The following is a 21,554-nucleotide window of genomic DNA, read 5'->3' as shown; positions in this document are numbered from 1 at the left end:
ATAGTACTTTGTAAGAACACAAAGTACTTTCTGGTCTTACACCAGCACATCTGTCTCTCTACCCAGGTGTTCACTGCTGTATTCTATAAGTGATGCATAATAATGCTTCTCATATCTGCTTACATTCAAGTAGGAGTGATTAGATGTTTATTACTATATACCATTACACAGTGAATTGTAATATCAGAAACTCAGGGTCTCAAATTCAGAGACAAAATCTTTTTCACCATGGAATTCCTACCACCTCTCACAGTGCTGGCACATAGTTGGAGTCATTAAATAAGTTGAATGAATTAATAAATGAACCCTTGATTCTTCCGTTTCCTTTGATCCTTCAAGGTGTCATCTTAGCAACTGCACTTCTTTAATGTTTATTTAGTTTGTTCCTTCCTCTCTACCTCCACCACCACTTATTAATTCAGATCCACCTGATGTCCTGCTTCTATTTCTCTCCACATTGCAGCTAGGGTGCATTGTTTAGGAAACTGAACAAATCTCACTATGCCAACCAAGATGCTGTCTTTACTGCTAGCTAGAGAGAAGTAAGTAGCTAAACGGGAAGTAAAATTTGGTTATTTTTATTCATTACTGCCTTCTTTGCTATGTTACAACTTTCCATATTTTAATACTTGTTTTGTGGAAATTTTGGATGTACTCTGAAAGCATCTGCCTAATCTCACACACTTCCCTCCATTTCCTTGCCAAGATGGGAATCAATGACAGCAGGCAGGGCCGAGCACAGTGGCTCATGCCTGTAATCTCAGCACACTGGGTGGCTGAGGCCGGTGGATCACCTGAGGTCGAGAGTTCGAGACCAGCCTGGCCAACATGGCAAAACTCTCACTAAAAATGCAAAATTAGCTGAGCATCGTGGTAGGCATCTGTAATCCAAGCTACTTGGGAGGCTGAGGCACAAGAATCAGTTGAACCTGGGAGGTGGAGGCTGCCGTAAACCGAGATTTTGCCACTGTATTCCAGCCTAGGCAACAGAGAGAGACTTCGTCTCAAAATCAAACAAACAAAAAAAGACAGTAGGCAGTAGTGCTGGTGATGACAACGTTCACCATTCATTCATTCATTCATCAAGCATTTATGGAGCATGTAGCAGAAACAAGCTGTCCTAAATGCTGTCAGTGCCAAGATAACCAGTGCATAACTCTTATCCCCAAGAAACTGTTATCCTAGACTGAGGAGAATGCACGCTATGGCAGAACTGCCTGAGAAGCACATGCCTATCGGAGGTTTGGGCCAACTGGACTTGGAGAGACCTGAGGAAATAGTGATTAATTCTCACAGGTAGGCAGGGTGCGGTGGCTCACGCCTGTAATCACAGCATTTTGAGAGGCCGAGGAGCGTGGATCACTTGAGGTCAGGAATAGCAGGTCAGGAGCAGCCTGGCCAACAAGGTGACACCTGCCTCTACTAAAAATACAAAAATTAGCTGGGTGAGGTGGCACATGCCTGTAATCCCAGTTACTCAGAGGCTGTGGCAGGAGAATTGCTTGAACCCAGGAGGCGGAGGTTGCAGTGAGCTGAGATCACACCATTGCACTCCAGCCTGGGTGACACAGCAAGACTCCGTCTAAAAAAAAAAAAATTCTCAAACAGATAAGGAAAAGGCAGGCGTACAGAAGTGCTCACATTTGAGCTGCAGCATTGATAGAAGAGCTGGATTCCTGGGTTGGGAAAAGGCTTTCAGGCATGTGGGCAAGGCTGAGCAAAGGCAGAGAGATGGGAAAGCCCCAAAGAAGGTGATAACAGAGTGATGGTGATGATGGAGGAATATAAGTGGAGATGCAACCTAAAAAAGAAGAAGCCTGAATAGAGAGGGTCTTTCAATGTCATGATGCTTTTAGATTTCATTATTTAGACATAAAGAAGTATTGAAGGATTTTAAAACTTGAAATGATTAGTATTGTGTCTGGAAGAATAGATGAGGTGACAGAAAGACCTGAGGCACAGAAACATTTTAGGACCTTAGTGTGGAAGTCCAGATGAGAGATAGCGAGGGGCTGAGACAGACTGGGAGTGAGGAGAGCAGGGAGGGTGGTGGTAAAGCAAACGCTATAAAAGATATATAGTATATATAGTGTGTGTGTATGTGTGTATGTGTGTGTGTGAGCTGGAGTCTCACTCTGTCACCAGGCTAGAGTACAGTGGCTTGATCTCGGCTCACTGCAACCTCTGACTCCCTGGTTCAAGCGATTCTCCTGCCTCAGCCTCTCAAGCAGCTGGGATTACAGGCACCTGCCACCACGCCCAGCTAATATTTTTTAGTAGAGACGGGTTTTCACCATGTTGGCCAGGATGTCCTCGATCTCCTGACCTCATGATCCGCCTGCCTTGGCCTCCCAAAGTGCTGGGATTACAGGCGTGAGCCACCACACCCCACCATAAGATCTTTCTGCGCAGATAGAAATATGAGAATTTGATTAAAAATAAATGTAGGGCTTGAACACTCTGGAAAGAGAGGGCTCTGATGAAAGTGAATTGTGTAACAATGGCTCCAGGCAACACTACAGCTGTGTCCAAGAGCTGGACCAGAGAAGGCTTTTCCTGGAACCAGAGGAGAATGGGAAAATGGCCAGGGTCAAGTAGTAATTCCATGGATAGCAAGAGGCAAGGTCAGAACAGAGCTTCTGCACCCCAGGGACTCGGATTATACATGCACCCCTCCCATCACCCTCAACCCATCCCAGCCTCATGGAGGGACGTGCAAGGAGTGGGAGACAGAGGTTCTGCCACCTGCCTGATAAGAACGATTATTCTAGAAGGACCCTCCAGGAGGGACCTTGGCAGAGTCAGGAAGATGGTCGCTGGAGCATGGGAAAGAGGTTTAGGGTTGGAGATCCAGGAAGCAGCAGCATGTAGATGATAATGGAAGTCATCACAGTGGAAGAACGTGACTACACATGAGGTGGAGCTGGTCAGTGTTGTTATTGGGAGGGTCACAGACCTCCTTGCAGAGCTGAAAAAAGCTATGAACTTCCTAGAAAAATGCACGCACACACACACACACACACACCCCCAAATGTAGTGTATAATTATAGGAAATTCACAGAGTAAAGTTAAAAGAATGAGAGAGAAGAAAGCTGAAGATGGATGCCTAGGGAATCACCCCCATGATTAGGAGGATACTACAAAGTAAATACAGCAAGATCAAAGGAACAGAAGAGCCAAGGGAGCGGTAGCAAAGAAGCCTTGGAAAGGGAAGTTTCCAGCATGTCAGATAGAGAGAAACTGAAAGAAGACATTTAGCTTGACAATTAGACATTGGTGACTTTTGGCCAGTAAGTACAATATATTGTCAAGTACACAGTATTATAATGACTTGAGTTTCTGAGCACAGTGCCTGGGACATGGTATCATGATAAATGCTTGTAAATATTAGATGAATTAATTCATTAATTTCAGTAGCATGTTGGCAGGAGAAGCCAGATTGCAGAGGGCAGAAGTAGTGATAGGGATTTCAAAAATAATAGTAGTGAATGATTTATGGCACTCAACACAGCTGTGTATGAACAAAAGAAGACAGCTGAAGTGGTAATGACAGAGGTTTTTATGGATGATGAGACTTGGGCATGTTTGTATAAGACGAGAGAATAAAACTGTGGAGAGGAAGGGACCAAAGATGTCAGAGGGAGGGGAAGGAGTTAAGTAACTGAATAGAATCAGGGTCATGGCAAGAGAGTGTGGGATAGAGTTCAACAGCGGTAAAATTTACCCTGGAAAAGATGCATGCCATCTGCTAAAGAAAAGAGAGCAGAAAGAAGAGTAGAGGCATAAGGCAACCAACACTTAGTATCTACTATGCACAGGAGTTGTATTAGGTTGTCTTACTTAATCCATCCAATAATTCTTTGGAGTAGGCGTTATTAATTTCATTTTTTAGATAAGAAAACTGAGGCTCATAGAAATTGGGCAACATGCTCAAGTTGACACAGCCAGAAATTGATAGAGCTCCGGTTTGCCAATTTCAAAGCCCATGCTTTTACAGACATTAAAGTTTTGAGGTGCCAAAGATGAAAAGGGAGTTACAGAAGTTCATAACTGATAGTTTCTACATTTACAGGTATTAGAAGGCTGCTGGGAGTAAGACTGAGTGTTGCATTAGGAAGAGAGGTAGAGTTGGGACAGCCACTGTGAAGAATAAATTGTTTTGCAACATTAGGGACCCAGATTTAAAAAAAAACACCCACACATGCACATAGATATTAAAACGTGTTAAAGAAAAATAACTGTAGATCTACACGTTTTTTACCTCACTTGCAAAGCTGTTGCAATTCAACTAAATAACAACAGCGTTTTTCTAACAGCTGCCCACATGTAATTCCTTTCTGTGGCCACAGTAGGGCAGGAGTTCTCTTTTATAAGAACCATAGTCCTGCATAATTTTATCCTCAACCAAGTGTATTTTTGATACTTTGAGATTTACAAACTATATTCACAAGCATAATGAAAAGGCAAACTTATTTTAAAGAAACTTGCCTCAATGCTGTGATCAAGTAAATGCAATTAAACATTACATAAATGGGAAAAGCTGCATCCCACAGCATTTGAGCATATCTTTAAAATGCAAATGATTTACTTCTTTAATGATGAAAGAAAAAATCTTGTGAAAGCATCATTTTCAGATGAATAAAATATCAAACCCATGGTATTTTTTATATCTAGTTGCCTTACAAATATTTTACACATAGGCTTGTAAACTAAAAAAGAAAAAAAAAAGTGTATTTGGCACGTTTTGGTAATTGAATCTTAAAAATAAATAATTTCTAGCTAAGCTTTCAAAAGTATACTTACTAGATTTCATTTTTCAATTCAGAAATTTAAAGAGAATTAATAACAAAAATGGTCTACACCACCATTATACAGATGATTCCTCTTTTTAAAAAATAAGATGACATGTTTGGAGTTATAAATTCAAAGAGTACAAATAATTTTAAAAATGCAAAGCAAATGTCACCTTCCCCTTATCATCTTCTCCCCTTCCCTATTGCTTCTCCCTGAAAGTAACCACTGTTAGATTCTTGCGATTGAAGAACATTTTCCCAAGGAATGTTTTACCCTAAGATTAGGAAGGCATTTAAAACAACAGGCTTTAATCACTTCAAAATAATTTGAACCAGAAGCCAGGTTGCAATTTGGTTGCACATGTGAAATGTGGCGATGGCCTCAGAACCAAAACTCCAAGTAAAGGGCCAGCTATTCCCCCACCATTCCCACTGACACCTTTCAGAGAGAATGGGAAATCAAAGTGCCTGCTCACCTCCAGAAATGATCTTTCCAGAGGTAAAACATTTGGGGTATGCTTAAGCAGCAGCTGTTCCTGCTGTCTGCCAGAAGCCCAGAAAAAAGACTCTATCTCCTGGGCTGTCAATATGGTCCTTTCTTACACACTGAGATCAATTTAACAAAACAAAACAAAACAAAAATATTCTAGCTTAGAAATGACAAGGAATTTAGCCATACACATTGAAAAGTGTGTTTTACATATATCCTGAATAAAGTATCTAACTTTTAAAGAATGTGGTAAAATATTTCCATATGTACATTATATCAAAGTACTTTCCCCAAGTTCAGTTGAAAGGAAATACCCAGAGCATTAGGCCCATCAGAAATGATGTCTCCAGTTGTGGTTTTCAGATGCCCTGCCATGCATTTGCCCAGAAGTAATCAAAGACAGCTTGATACTATCAGCCCGTCTGTGTGTGTGTGGGTGTGTGTGTAATTTCTTACAAAGAGGGAAAAAAAATCATTTTGGGTAAAACATGATACAGGAGGGTATCAGTTGGCTTTCTGGTTTATTTTCAATATTATCACTGCTCTTCAATCGTTCAAAATGAGAAGACTTCATCCTGGCCATCTTGACATACTTTCCGTGTTTCTCTGTAAGTAGGTAAGAAGACAGCTCTTGTACTGCAAGCAGGAAAGAGGCTTACTGAGCATCTCTACCATGAACCACGTGCTCTGTGACATGGACAACACCAGGTATTTCAGCAACCCTCAGAACCTCTGAAATTATGATTACTTATCTTCATTTTTACAGGTGAGGTGACTAAGATGGAAAGAAGGTAAGAAAATTGCTTAGTCACCTGACTGGTTAATAGTAGACCTATGATTTAAACCCATGTTTGTCTAACACCCAATCATACACAGTTTGTACCACATCGTTGTGAAAGGACAGTTCAAGATCCATCTGGGTGAAAATCAGCTAGGAAATCTGTTACCATGAAAATTCTTGGTCTGATTTGCAGAAGTTCTGATTGGGAACATCTTTGATGGAGCTCAGGTATCTGAATTTTAACAAGTTTCCCAGAAGAATCCCTAGTGAATCTAAAGTGTGAGACCATTGACAATATTGTTAAGTTCAGATTTTTGAAACAGAAAAGGAAATTTCAGAAGACAAACCTCATGGGAGCTTCTGATGCCAATTTCTGAAGACATGGCAATCCCAAGTGTTTTCTTCACTGCTGATCCTGTCCTTTGCATTACCTCTTAGCTTTGTGTTACATTGAGTAGAGTGATCCTTGACTCTAAACAGACTGAGTTACCAGCTTCCTCTGCTTGAAATTCCTTCAGAAGAAGTCAGTCTTTCAACCCACCATCAGCAATTACAAAACTAAAAATATAAACACTCCTTAAGGAGGGAACACGTTGACTCACATGAAACGAGCATGTGCGTGGGTTTGGGTGTCTTGGGCAGGGGTTCCAGGATTATGTCCAGAAGGGGAGCACACATTTAGGGTTAGCATGCCCATTGGTCCACTGAATTATTTGCTTTTGGGGTGGGATATTGGCAGGAGAAAGCCAGAGCAACACCCTCTAAAGCACGGGACCCAGAGGAGAGGCCCCTTGTCTGAGGGCTGCACTGGTCCTAGAGATGAATGGTAAGGACCCAGACAACCTGGTGCCTGGAGAACTCCCTAACCTCATTTCTGTTGCGCTTTCCCTCAGCTTCAGGACTTCCTCCTGCCTCCAGACTATTCTCTGCTGGAAAGCTCTTTCCCACATATCCTCATGGCCACTCTCCTCACTGCCTTCAGGTCTTTGCTTCAATGTCCCCTTCTTAGGGAAGCCTCTCCTCACCAGTGTATTCGAACTGCAACCATCTACTTCTGCCCTGCATTCTATCCCTTTTACCTGCTTTTTATTTTGTATAGCATTTATTGTTCATATCACGTTTTTTACTTACTTACCTACTGACATATTACTTATTCCTTCATTCATTTATTGTCTGTCAGCCCTCACTGGAAGGTAACCTCCAGTAAGGCGGGGATTTTTGTCTATTTTGTTCATCTTAGTGCCTACATTAGCACTTTGTACAGTCAACGAATTGTAAATAAAACTTGACTGATTGTGAAGAAATTTTAAAAATCAGGGGCTTGGTGTCTTTCCCATCTTACATATAAGGGAAATGTTAGGCATTGGAGCAGGATATCCTGGCTGTCACTAGGGGACGACGTAAACTCAGAGATAATGTTGAATGGGGTGAGGGAGAATGATGACGATTTTCATTTAGCGACCCTATCCTCTTTCATCTCCCCCACATGGTCAAAAAAATGAATTTTCCTGAGGGAATCCCTTGAGAATGTCACAGAGAGCATGGTTGAAGAAGCAGCAATCAACACCTTATTTTATCCATGGGATAAAGGAGTGGTAAGACTCCATGACTCTCTCTTTTGCTTGTTCTCTCTTAAAAACAGAATTGTAGGGCCGGGCGCGGTGGCTCACGCCTGTAATCCCAGCAATTTGGGAGGCCAAGGTGGGTGGATCACCTGAGGTCAGGAGTTCGAGACCAGCCTGACCAACATGCGAAACCCGTCTCTACTAAAAATACAAAAATTAGCTGGGCGTGGTGGTGGGCGCCTGTAATCCCAACTACTAGGGAGGGTGAGGCAGGAGAATCACTTGAACCCGGGAGGTGGAGGTTGCAGTGAGCTGAGATTATACCATTGCACTCCAGCCTGGGTGACAGAGCTAGACTTTGTCTCAAAAAAACAAAAAAAAAACAAAAAAAAGAGAAAATTGTGGGAATTACCAATCAGGAAAATATTTCAACATAAACATATATTAGCTTAAAATTCTATGAAGGAAATGGAATGGTAATGTATGTCAAAAAGGCTGGGCACAGTGGCTCACGCCTGTAATCCCAGCACTTTGGGAGGCTGAGGCGGGCGGATCACGAGGTCAGGAGATCGAGACCATCCTGGCTAACACGGTGAAAACCTGTCTCTACTAAAAATATAAAAAATTAGCCAGGTGCGGTGGCGGGCGCCTGTAGTCCCAGCTACTCAGGAGGCAGGAGAATGGTGTGAACCCAGAAGCGGAGCTTGCAGTGAGCTGAGATCGCGCCACTGCACTCCAGCCTGGGCGACAGAGCAAGACTCCACCTAAAAATATATATATATGTCAAAAAGAAAAAGGGGTGACACAGTGGCTTACATCTATAATTCCATCGCTTTGGGAGGTCGAGGCAGGAGAATCACTTTGAGGCCAGGAGTTTGAGACCAGCCTAGGCAATGTAGCAAGACTCCATCTTTTTTTTTTTTTTAAAAAAACAAAAACCATTTTACAAATTAGCCAGGTGTGGTGGTACATGCCTGTAGTCCCAGCTGCTTGGAAGGCTGAAGCAGAGGATTGTTTGAGCCCAAAAGTTTGATGTTGCAGTGAATTAGGATGGCACCAGTGAACTCCAGCCCAGTGAACAGAGCAAGACCCTGTCTCTAAAAAAAAAAACAAAACAAAATGGAAGAAAAAAGAAAAAGAAAGAATATAAAACTTCCAAATGTCAGAAAAGCTTATTCCTGTCTTTTTGAAAATGGCTACTATACCATAAAAAAGAATAAGATCATGTCCTTTGCAGGAACATGGATAGAGCTGGAGGCCATTATCCTTAGCAAACTAATGCAGGAAGAGAAAACCAAATTTTGCATGTTCTCACTTATAAGTGGGAGCTAAATGATGAGAACACATGGACACACAGAGGGGAACAACACACAGGGTGGAGGGTGGGAGGACGGAGAGGATCAGGAAAAATAACTAATGGGTACTAGGCTTAATACCTGCGTGATAAAATAATCTATACAACAAATTCCCATGACATAAGTTTACCTATATAACAAACCTGCACATATACCACTGAACTTAAAATAAAAGTTAAAAATAAATAAATATATATAAAAACTCAAAAAATGGCTACTATGGACCTTTTGATACGCTTAAAAATTGATAAAACAGTTCTCTTTAAAAGTATTACAATTTTCACTCTGTTGGAAATTATATCCATTGCAAGGATTTACATTTTGAGTGAAAACTTTTAGATAACAATCTGAAAATGTGCAAGAGTCTACATAACTTTCCAAAATGTTAAGGGGTACTCAAGTAAAAAGAAATATTTAAAGATCATTGCACTGTACCATTGTTTTAGTGGTATGCTGCTATGTAACAAATCACCTCAAAATTGAATGGGATTTATAAAGCAGCCATTTTATTTTTTCCTACCATTCATTGGGCTGATTAGACTTAACAAGGCAGTTTTCTGCTGGTCTCACTTAAGGTCTCTCATGCAATCACAATCAGATGGCAGCTGTGGCTAGAAGCAGTCATCTAAAGCAGGGTCCCAAACTATGAGCTAAGGACCAAATCTGACCTGACATCAGTTTTTGTAAACAGAACTTTATTGGAACATAGCCATGACCATTTGTTTATGTATTGTCTAGGGCTACTGACACTCTACAATGGCAGAATTGAGTAGTTGTGACAGAGAGACCATATGGCCTGTGACATCTTTATATGACTTACACTAAGATGCAATAAACATGTTAATTTTCTTCAAGACCATTTGTTCTTTAGACAAGTCAAGCTGTAAGCTTATTTTCAACCCTAGAATGAGAGAAAGCTGAGAGAGTAAAGCCTTTAGGCTATTTGCACATGCCAAGGAATATAGAAGCTGAATGAGTATCAAGGGAATTTGGTCAACAAATTTGATCCTTTTCCTCCTTAATGGTAGGTGGTTGGTGCCTAAATTATCTAGGGGATTGCATAATTTAAATATCCCCTAATGCAGAGGAGGATTTATTTGCTCCTAACTAAAACAGTTTAGGAAAGCTTTTCTTTTGCTGGTCTCCCTTAGGATGGAAAAGTAGCCCTGGGGCCACACAGGTATACTAAAAGCTATGTGCTGACAGGGATGTTCCTTCTTAGTGGTTAACGATTAGTTCACACATTTCAGGTTTATTGGCCTCTAAATATTGAGAGTGAATTGGATTGCCTGTATTTTTTCATACAAGCTATTTCTTGACTTAAGGCATTTGCACATGTTGGTTTCTATGTCTGGAGTGTTCTCCCTTTCTGTCACCCAGCCAACACCTACTTATCTTTGTTGTGAGCTTAAACATCATTTTCTCAGAAAAAGCCTCCCTTAACTCCCCCATGAGGTTCCCTTTCCATATTGTTTCACAGCACTGTGGACTTTCTTTTTGTGACTATAATCCTAGTGTGTGCAACAACAAATGTGTTTATGTTCCCCATTTAACATTGTCTCTCCTGTGTGCCATGAGGCAAGAGAAGAGTCTCATCTGCTTTGTTGATTACTGTATTAACACTTACCCAGCGGCACAGTTTCTGGTACAGTGTAGTTTCTAATAAATATTTGTAGAGTGAATGAATGAAAGCCAAAGCAATTATAAAAGAATGTAAATGTTTGGCAAAAACACTTACATAATCCTTTAGGTTAAGAAACATTTAAGATTTATTAAAAATTATTGAATAGCTAATATTTTGGAAACCCAAAAAGCATCTTTTCATTCAGAATTATTGCAGATCTTATCCTTTAATTTAGAAAATGTTAGGGACTGAATGTTTGTGTCCCCCTCAAAATTTATATGTTGGAATCCTAACTCCCAATGGGATGGTGAGGCTTTGGGGAGGTATTATAATTAGATTTTGAGGATGGAGCCCTGATGACGAGATGAAGGTCCTTCTAAGAAAAGACACGAGATAGGTGATCTCTCCACCACGTGTGGATACAGCAAAGAGATGGCCATCTGCAAACCAGGAAGAGACATGGAATCTGCCAGTGCCTTGATCTTGGACTTAGCTTCCAGAACAGTGAGAACTAAATGTTCAAGCCACTCGGTCTGTGTGGTAGTTTGTTACAGTAGCGTGAACTGAGATAGAAATGAAATTCATAAAGACAGTGTTAACTTCTCTTTTTTTTTTGAGACGGAGTCTTGCTCTGTAGCCCAGGTTGGAATGCAGTGGCACAATCTCGGCTCACTGCAAGCTCCACCTCCCAGGTTCACGCCATTCTTCTGCCTCAGCCTCCAGGTAGCTGGGACTACAGGCGCCCGCCACCATGCCCAGCTAATTTTTTGTATTTTTAGTAGAGACAGGGTTTCACCGTGTTAGCCAGGATGGTCTCCATCTCCTGACATCGTGATCCGCCCACCTCGGCCTCCCAAAGTGCTAGGATTACAGGCGTGAGCCACCACGCCCAGCTAATTTTTTGTATTTTTAGTGGAGACAGGGTTTCACCGTGTTAGCCAGGATGGTCTCCATCTCCTGACCTCGTGGATCCGCCCACCTCGGCCTCCCAAAGTGCTAGGATTACAGGCGTGAGCCACCGCGTCCAGCCAGATAGTGTTAGCTTTTCTACACCTGGTTTAGAATACTGTTTACCACATCTAGTTTTTAAGAAGATGAAACTTTCCCCTTTGCAAGATTTTTAATTCCTTTCCCTTCCATTCATGCGGAGAACTGGTCACACAGAGAACTGGATTCAATCAAAGGCTTGTTTTGGATTTTATAAAATCAAACCCCAAACTCTTTACAGAATCACAGTATTAATAAGTACTTACAACAAAAATTTGTAAAGTACAAGTCATTATCAAACATGTACCAGATATATATCAGAGCTCCTGGTACCAAGAGCATACTATATTAGTTGTGATCACAGAATATAACTTGAGTAATATCTAGGGATGTGCTGGTAGTATTTAACCTCCAGCTCTCTGGGGGAAAACAGGATTTTGTAGCATTTGCTGAGGTGTTAATACTCTCACCGTAACAATCTCAAGGTGCCAACCAGACGTCATTGGATGCAAAGCTGGAAAGAGATGCCCACAACTGGCTCTCGCAAGCTGAGGTGAGGTAGCTCCAACACACCAACTTGTACTATTGGACCTAATAATGGCAGAATAATTATTACCAGCAATAAATAACCTACTTTAGAGAAAAATCGTAACATTCAGAACTGCTTCACAATCTTATTCTGTGAGGATTATGTGATTTTAGTTGGTTTGAAGATGCATAGTTTACAGTGAAAGTTGGACATAGCCCTGACTATCAAAACTCTGGAAGCCCAAGCTCTTAATCATTAGGGTAAAGATTATAGGATGTTGTTAAGTTACTAGAACAAACTTGATTTGCTTATTTAAACATTTGGAGATTTAATGTTTTTAAGGGTAAAAGAACCCTTTCAACCTTGTAACAGAATCTATAAGCAATTCAATGGAAGGAGAAATATTAGACTTTAAAAAGACCACTGACTACATTCACATGTCTTTTTAGGAACCTATCAAGAATACTTTGTCACACACCTAGAACTGGATTCAGTAAGAACTTCATTTTGCTTTTTACAAAAATGAAAACCCAGAAGTTACAGAATCCATCTGGGTCACTTGGACAGAGTCGTTACTATGTTAACACCAATCAATGCTCTTTGTCTTCTAAATACTGAACTTCAACACCAGCTTGTGAATTTTAAGAAATAATTCAGTGTAAGTGAAATAATCAGATATATAAGAATGCTCATGTTTTAAAATAGAGAAAAATTGGAAATAGCCCAAATGTTCAAAATAAAGGGAATGTCTAAATTATAGCATGTGAATTTGATACTGCATGCAGCTACTAAAATATTCTTTGAAAAGAAATATAATCACAGGGGTTATGTGGGAGGAAAAAAAGAGTTGAAAGTTTATATATGCAGTGGGCTTCCAGTTTTTACTTAAAATATCTATTTTATTCCTGGAAAACAAGATGGGAAGAAAAACATCCAACTATCACAAATGACTGAGTAGTGGCTGGGCGTGGTGGCTCGAGCCTGTAATCCCAACACTTTAGCAGGCCGAGGCAGGCGGATCTCCTGAGGTCAGGAGTTCGAGACCCGCCTGGCCAACATGGCGAAACCCTGTCTCTACTAAAAATACAAAAATTAGCCAGATGTGGTGGCAGGTGCCTGTAGTCCCAGCTACTCGGGAGGCTGAGGTAGAATGGCTTGAACCCGGGAGGGAGAGGTTGCAGTGAGCTGAGATCGCATCAATGCACTCCAGCCTGGGTGACAGAGTGAGACTCTGTCTCCAAAAAAATAATACAAAGACTAAATAGTGAACTTGAGATTTTTTTATCATTCTATTTTTCCAAACGTTCCAAAAAGTCTACAAAGATGTTTGTAATTAAAACAATTTAACATACAAGGAATTCTTTGAAAAGAATGTATACCTCAATTCCTTCACTTCCTTATGTTTCTCAAAGTTCACCCATTTCGTATTTTGCTGAAACTTGGTAGTTCCCACCAGCTAGAGCCTGTGTGTCCAGTCATGTTGTTGTACCTAACTTGCAGCAGCAAGGAGAGGGAGAAGCCTCCCTCCACCAGCAAGAACTCAGGCTGGGGTGGCAAATTGGCTTTCCCCTCCACAGCAATTTTTCAGAAATTACATCTCAAACCTTTCAAAAACTAGACTGGCCTAAAGAGCAGCCAATTAATTGAATTTAAGTTTTAAGGCACATTATTGAAAGTGCCACTTTTTAGATTGTTACATCAAACACAATAAAACATGATCACAAAACTGCTTGGTGCAGTATATATAAGCCTAAATCATGAGGAAGTGATGTAAATCTGCCTTAGAATTCAAGCTTTTCAATTCTATCCCCATTTTATAATATTTTCAATATTGTGATTAAGTATTATACAAGATAATTAATTCTACTATGCTGGTTGCTTAACAATCTTTGGGATTGGCAGGTGTTTGGGGAAAGCTAATGGATCTCAATCGTTTGAGACTATGAATGCTGACAACAGGAATCCCAGCTATCATTGATTCTGCTGGCATTTATCAGGGTGCCCGATCATTAGTCTTACTCACCAACACAGCTGCAAAAATCCTACCAACAGTACAAATGGCTCTGGGTTTTCTATAACCTCTGTCTCTTCTCTCATCAGTAAAATGGGAATAAAGGTGTTGCAGTTGCTGGCAGGACTAAAACAGATTTGGTGGAGTCAGGCACACAGCCAATCAGGTGTACTGTGGTTAAAATGAAATTCTTAAAAGTGAGTTCAAGCGCCAGCTTTGCCACTTACTAGTTCTGTGACTCCTCTCTTCTTCTGCAAAATGCTAATTAAAAATTTTATATACCAAGAACAAGTTAGCTGGCAGTGGGGTAAAGGTGTTATGAGGTCCTATTTTTCTTGCCTTTTACCTTAAGAGGTATTCTTATTTTTTTCTTATTTTTTAGGCAGGGTCTTGGCGAGCTGCCCAGGGTGGTCTCCAACTCCTGGCCTCAAGTTATCCTCCCACCTCAGCATCCCAAGTGTTGGGAGTGGGACTACAGGCGCGAGACACTGAGTCTGGTCTAAGAAAAGCATGTTCTTTTTGGTTTTTTGTTTTTTTGAGACCGAGTCTCGCTCTGTTGCACAGGCGAGTGCAGTGGAGCGATCTCGGCTCACTGCAACCTCCGCCTCCCAGATTCAAGCAATTCTCTTGCCTCAACCTCCCGAGTAGCTGGGATTACAGATGTGTACCACCATGCCCAGCTAATTTTTTGTATTTTTAGTACAGACGGGTTTCACCATGCTAGCCAGCATGGTCTCGATCTCCTGACCTCATGATCCGCCTGCCTTGGCCTCCTGAAGTACTGGGATTACAGGCGTGAGCCATGGCGTCCAGCCAGAAAAGCGTTATTTATAAGAGGTAACTCTCCTCTGCTAAGTAGTTACATCATGCCAGTTAGTAGATACATTTTCCTCAACTGAGGAAAATAGTCAAAATTTACTGTACTCCCCAGGTACTTCAGCTTCTGCATTCCCTGATGGTTCAAGGTCTCTGCTCTCTACTCAGAGATTGGAATAAGCTTGTTATGGCTTTAAGAGATGGTCCTGGCCATGTGCAGGGGCTCATGCCTGCAATCTCCGCACTTTGGGAGGCCGAGGAGGGCAGATCACTCGAGGTCAGTTCAAGACGAGCCTGGCCAATATGGCAAAACCCCATCTGTACTAAAAATACAAAAACCAGCTGGGTGTGGTGGTGGGTACCTGTAAACCTCTGGAGGCTGAGGCAGAATTGCTTGAACCCAGGAGGTGGAGGTTGCAGTGAGCCGAGATCGAGTCTGGGCAAGAGCGAGGCTCCACTTAAAAAAAAAAAAAAAAGTTGCCAGCCAACAAGTTGGGCAGAGTGGCTCATGCCTGTAATCCTGGCACTTTGGGAGGCCAAGGCAGGCAGATTGCTTGAGCCCAGTAGTTTTGAGACCAGCCTAGGAACACAGTAAAACTGTTTCTAAAAAAAACCAAAGATGAGCCAGGCATGGTGGTGCCCACCTGCAGTCCCAGCTACTTGGGAGGCTGGGGCAGAGAATCACTGGAGCCCGGGAGGTGGAGGTTGCAGCAAGTCACGATTGCACACCAGGCTGGGCAGCAGGAGTGAAACGTTGTCTGAGCTGGCAAAAACACTACATAGTTCCCAAGAAAAATGAGGTCTGAATTTTAATATTCTGGTCTGGATAATAAATCCAATGTAGATCAGAAACTATACCCTTGACCCAAGGTTTTATATACAGTAGCTCACTCATTTGTTAAATAAGGAGTTTTGAGCTCTCCAAGATACCATTTTTGAACTGAAGTGACCTAAAAGAACAGAGGGTTTAAAAACAATCTTAAAAAGGTTCCATTCCAAGGAACTAGAATACCCAGGTTTCTATCCCGTGAAACTTGCTGATGTAAAGGAGATACTATAATAAGGATCAAAAGGATATTAAAGGTTCAAATAGAAGGGTCATTCCTCCCAAACCACCCCTAAGTCTTAGCCCACAAAGGGAAGGACATTATGCTCCAATGCAGCGGTAGAGCTGTCACCAAAAAAATTCTAGCAATCAGTGACCACCAATTGTTTCTTCAGAAAAAGTAACCCACTGGCTGGGTGTGGTGGCTCGCACCTTATTACCAACACTTTGGGAGGCCAAGGTGAGTGGATCACCTGAAGTCGGGAGTTTGAGACCAGCGTGACCAACATGGAGAAACCTCGTCTCTACTAAAAAATACAAAATTAGCTGGGCATGGTGGCGCATGCCTGTAATCCCAGCTACTTGGGAGGCTGAGGCAGGAGAATCACTTGAACCCAGAAGGCAGCAGCTGTGGTGAGCCTAGATCGTGCCACTGTACTCCAGCCTACGCAACAAGAGAAACTCCGTCTCAAAAAAACCAAACCAAACCAAACCAAACAAACAAACAAAAAAAAAAGAAAAAGTAATCTAAAAATTACAGGGTCTCCAAATACCATACAGAAGCAAAATTTGTATACTAACACATTATAACAGAAAAAGAAAAAAATCATACATAGAGCAAGTCTTTTCATTTTTATTACTCAAAAAAGTTTCATTTTTTTATTTAGCTTTTTGACTCTGTGCTTGTGCCTTCAACACTTTCACAACGATTTTCTGCTCCTCGATAAGGAAAGCACGCTTGATCCTAGAAAGGAAAATACCAAATTAATCGTTTCTTTAAAATGAACTTCATTTTTTATTTAGCATAGAGAAGGCAAACATGGTAAAACAACTAAGCAAAGCAATCAGGGAACCCAGGAAACTACAGGAAGCCCACAAATACAGAGTAAAACTTAAAAGCTAAAATTCATTTAAAGCAGGATAATCCTTCAATTTCATGCCAGTAGTTATCTGTTCTTCTCAGTCAAGATAAACTATAAAGTCATCCCCACAGGAGACCACTTATGAGAGTTCTAATTTATTGTTAGGATCCAGGAATAGTGGTATTTCTTGATTTGCAAAAGTCTTAGACTATTTTAACCATATTTTTGAAAATTCCCAGTAAAAAACAACACAGAAGGGGCTATGTGCTAAAAATTAAATTAAAAGGTAAAGGGATATTAGCAAGAGACACCTCACCAAAAGCTAGGATTTTAGAGCCTGTTTACGGCCAATTCCACCATACACTAGCTGCACACTGGACAAGTTACCTTCTCTATATTAAGGTACAAAATAGTTTCACACCTATTTAACAGGCAGTTTATGAAGATTAAATTTGGAAAGATTTTTCTCGTCTTTGAACCTCCATCTGGGAGTGCATTTTACGGATCACTATCATTACAGTGTTGTACAGGACCTAGCAAAAAGCAGGTCTTCCTAGCATTTGTTCAATCAGTTACCAAGAGAGGTAAAGCACTCCTCTTGCTTCAACTTAAACCTTCCCCCACCCCATTTCCCATTGGTAACCCTGGTTATCAAATAACCTAGCCTCAAAACTCTGGGTTTTCTAATTTCTTCAAATCTCCCCCAAGTGATCCTATCAGAGACACATACAACTGATGTCACTTAAAAATTCCCTTAACTTACCTAAAGCACAGACCACATGCAGACCTGCTCAGCATCACAGCTAACAATGCTAACTTCTAGGCTATCCTGTAAACCTAAGTTCAAATCTTCAGGAGATAAGGCCTGAGAATTTGTATTTTTAATAAATTTTTAATAAATGTGCCCATCTGATTTTGTGTTCAGCAAAGTTTTAGAACCAAAGGCTGGGGGAAAAAAGCCAAACTTCCTCAGCTTAAAACTCATGACTTAAATCCAATGTACATTTCCATTTTCACCCACAATGTGCCAGATCAGTCTGTACTTTCCTTGCCTGGAATGCCCTTTCTGCACTCCAGGCTGGGCTACAGAGCGATACTCTGTCTCTAAATAAATAAATAAAGCTAATCTACCTTTTATTCTGCAAAATCCCTCATAATCTGGCTTTTCTTTTCTTTTTTTTGAGACAGAGTTTCGCTCTTGTTGCCCAGGCTGGAGTGCAATGGCGCAATCTCAGCTCACCACAACCTGTGCCTCCCAGCTTCCAGCAATTCTCCTGCCTCAGCCTGAGTAGCTGGGATCACAGGCATGCGCCATTACGCCTTTTCGTATTTTTAGTAGAGAGGAGGTTTCTCCATGTTGGTCAGGCTGGTCTCAAACTCGCAATCTCAGGTGATCTGCCTGCCTCCACCTCCCAAACTGTCGGGATTACAGGCGTAAACCACTGCACCTGGCCATAATCTGGCTTTTCTATCTTTGTTGTCCATCATCTCCTGAAACCCTATGCTCCAGGCACATGAGAACACACAGCTCTTCTGTTCCTACACTTTTAACACCTTCCACACTCCATCTATGTTTGTCCAAACCACTAAGAGACTTTCTTACCCACCTCCTGAACAAAACCAAGTTCCTTTTAATCTCCACATCTAGCATAAATATGTCCCCAAATTGTTACTCTGAATATCATTTCTTGCTTTGTGCAGCATCAATTATCCATAGTGAAGGAAGGATTCTCAAGAATGCAACTGGTTTAAAATGAGTTGTTTCACCATTGTACTGATTAGCATACAGTGTAACACACACACACAAGAATCTGCTAAAGAAAGCCCATTTAAGCATTTAACTTACCTGTCACGAACACATTTAGCACACATGGAACCACCATAGGCCCTGCTGACATGTTTCTTTGTTTTGGACAATCTCATAAGAACTTTAGGTCTTACAGCACGAACCTTCATAAGAAAAACATTAAGATTATTTTGTGATGCTTTAACAGAAATTTCCCTAAATTTTGTTAAGTGTTAAGGGCAAGTTTAAAGTAGGTTACAAAGGGAAATAGTATACTGATTTATCTGAAAGGCATTTCACCGCATTTCTCAGATTGGTTTAAAAAGTCTACGTTCTTGGCAGATTTGGCTCATGGATGATTAGTAATTCTCAACCCTCTTAGTGGTAACCTCTCCTTGATTCATTCCATCATGAAGGGATGAAAGCTCAACAAGTTCAAGACTTGTTAGGCTGCTCAAAGTAAAAGGTACACTTACCCCTCGAAGTCTGCCTGGGCACACACCACATGCAGATTTTGGTGCTTTCCCAACCTTCTTGGTATAAAGGTAAACAATTCTATTACCAGGGGTTCGGGACCTAGAAAGTGAAACAGTCAATAGGTCAGCATTTTGTAGAGTAAATGATAATATATACTTAAAATTTTTAGAAATACTTACAGCCTAGTTTTGTTAGAGGCTGTATTGTAGGAAAGCCTACGTCGGTATGTCAAACGTTGGACCATTCTGAGTGCCTAAATTAAGAACAGAGTAACATCAAGTCTTTCCATTGTAATAGTAGATAAAATCTCAAAACAGCATTATGTGGTCTATTTCATTCACGTACAAATCCTTGTATGTAACACCCTTAAATTAAGATGTATTATTCATGGAACATTTCCACCTTTCAAAACTACTTGTATTTAAAGGTGACTGATAAACAAGAGGCCAAGAATGTTAGCTTTCCTGATGGTAATCAAATGTGGTACTTCCTTAACATTGTGATGACCAGGCTCCTTACTCAGAGTCTGATTTTGTTTGGAGTGGTGTCCAGAAAAGGGCTACGAGACCAGTTGGAGAAACACTGCTTTCAACAAAGAGCACAAGAAGTGGGCTCTGAAGTCCAATCCTTAACTATGCCATTTATTGGGAATACACAGGGCAAGGAGCTAGCCTCCTTCTCTCTAAAATGGGAATTCTGCCTACTTTATACAGCTGTCATTAGGATTAAACGACGTGAGCTATCCCTCCCAACACAATGCCTGGCACATGTATCAGGGTTCAATGTCTTGCCCTAAAGCACCACCTGCGTAAAGGCATACCCTTTAATACTAATTTTGGTATTACACAAGTTTCCTTGGGTTATGACACCTGCTTTCTTCCCACTTCTGGCAACTTGATGTTATTTAGCAAAGCGGTTATACAGATATGCATATGAGCAACTTCGTTAAGTGAACTACCCAAAGTAAAACATAATCAACATTTGAACTAATTGTCTTCCCATTCCGCACCTTGTAACCACTTCATAACATTATTTTGTTATTTAAAAGAGCCTGCATTTGTTGTCACAAGCCTCTCACTATAAAATTAAACTCAAACAGAACTACCAGACACCAAAACTTGACACGTAAAGTCAGTGCGAGTGATTTATGAAGCCACTATTCTGTTTGCATCTCCAAAAGCAAGACAGAAACTTCTCTCTCACTAACACATTTTTCTCTTCCTAGACATGGGCCTTGGAAACAGAAGCCAAATAGCGAAACCACCACCCGAACTTGCCGGTCCCCGCCCTCCCAAAGACTAAGGACGTGTACAGGAGTGCTGTGGAAAGGTGGGTGCAAAATCTGAAAACGTTCGGCGATTTCCCAGTCTCAGACCGCCAAACCACAACTCGTTTGTCTCCAAACGCTGCACTTGGAAAGGAGCAAACTCCGGGGTGGTGAGCTCTGGCTACTCGCGGCTTTGGAGGGGCCACCAAGAACAAGGGATTTCCGAAGATCAAAGAAAGGAACTTCCTCACCACCAACCTCCCTGTTGTGCCCCTTACCCCTACGCCACCTCAAATGAATGCTCCTGAGAGCGCTAGGCTTCCTCAGCTCCTCGGATGGCAGCCGATTGTGAATGAAATAAAGACAGAGAAAAATAGAACAACAGCCATACCTGCAGACAACGTCCCCGGAAGAGGAAGAAAAATGCCTTTGCGAGTTCAAAGGTCAAATAGAATTGCGCAGGACAGGAAGTTGCGTCAGAACCAGCGGCACGGCGGAGAGTGCGTATCCGTGTTGTACGGAAGCCGACGCACCTCTCCGACGTGGGCGGAGATGCAGGGAACCGCCACGTTGTACGCCAAGCAACTTGCCGCCCCACTGTGGGCGGGGATGCAAACTGGCTGTCTCTATCAAGGCCACGCAGAAATCTATTGGGAATCGCTGTAGAAACAAACGCAAATGACAAGCCGCAAAGGGCAGAGGTGGGACAAAGTCAACTTCCTTCGTTTTCATGGAAGCTACATGTTTAATCTAAAGGGCTCCAGCTCTGTCGTTAGACCTGTGTTTAAATCCCAACTCTTGACATTTATGGTTAAGGGACCTTCGAGGACCTTCCCTTCTTTAACCTTCCCTTCTCTTTCCTTGTCATTTATTCAGAGCACAAGCTTTACAAACAAATTGGGATTTTAATCCAGTGTCTGCTAATTATTAGCTGTGTTACTTTGAGCAAGCCCTTAAATCTCTAAAAGGAAGATATTAGGAACTACCCTGCCGTGTTATGTCATGATCAAAGGCATTATGAAGTTAAAGCACTTAGCACAGGGCCTTATAGAGAGGAAGTGCTCAGTAAATGATTGCTAATCTTATGATTATGTACAAAGAGCTACTTGAGGCTTTTCATGGGTGGTAAAGTTTAACCTTTAAAACAGTACGTAAAATTTTACAT

At 41.4% G+C, this 21,554-nt stretch overlaps 1 protein-coding gene across 3 annotated transcripts; it reads right to left on the bottom strand.

The window, feature by feature from the left end:
* Window positions 1-13,386: 13,386 nt before the first annotated feature.
* Window positions 13,387-20,845, bottom strand: RPL34 (ribosomal protein L34). 3 transcript variants are annotated; one of them, XM_015138987.3, is made up of 5 exons: window positions 20,781-20,845; window positions 19,302-19,375; window positions 19,122-19,221; window positions 18,706-18,809; window positions 13,387-16,741 (listed from the first exon to the last, which is right to left on the bottom strand). In XM_015138987.3, the coding sequence occupies exons 2-5, from the start codon at window positions 19,364-19,366 to the stop codon at window positions 16,657-16,659; spliced, it is 354 nt and encodes a 117-aa protein (XP_014994473.1). In that variant the 5' UTR covers window positions 19,367-19,375; window positions 20,781-20,845; the 3' UTR covers window positions 13,387-16,656. The 3 variants fall into 3 exon arrangements, with proteins under 3 accessions (XP_014994473.1, XP_014994475.1, XP_014994474.1); XM_015138989.3 differs by having other exon boundaries at window positions 20,668-20,804; XM_015138988.3 differs by having other exon boundaries at window positions 20,679-20,804.
* Window positions 20,846-21,554: the final 709 nt, after the last annotated feature.

This window comes from Macaca mulatta, chromosome 5, assembly GCF_049350105.2.
Source record: "Macaca mulatta isolate MMU2019108-1 chromosome 5, T2T-MMU8v2.0, whole genome shotgun sequence".
Taxonomy (NCBI): Eukaryota; Metazoa; Chordata; class Mammalia; order Primates; family Cercopithecidae; genus Macaca; species Macaca mulatta.
The sequence above is the reverse complement of the archived record's forward strand: the minus strand, read 5'-3'. Positions and strand labels throughout refer to the sequence as shown.

Excerpts from the sequence above, each read along its gene's own strand:
- RPL34 (XM_015138987.3), bottom strand. The coding sequence starts at position 19,366 with ATGGTCCAACGTTTGACATACCGACGTAGGCTTTCCTACAATACAGCC. Across the intron at positions 18,810-19,121 it reads GCCCAGGCAGACTTCGAGGG|GTTCGTGCTGTAAGACCTAA; the intron begins GTAAGTGTACCT and ends TTTCTTATGAAG. Across the intron at positions 16,742-18,705 it reads GCTAAATGTGTTCGTGACAG|GATCAAGCGTGCTTTCCTTA; the intron begins GTAAGTTAAATG and ends TTTCCTTTCTAG.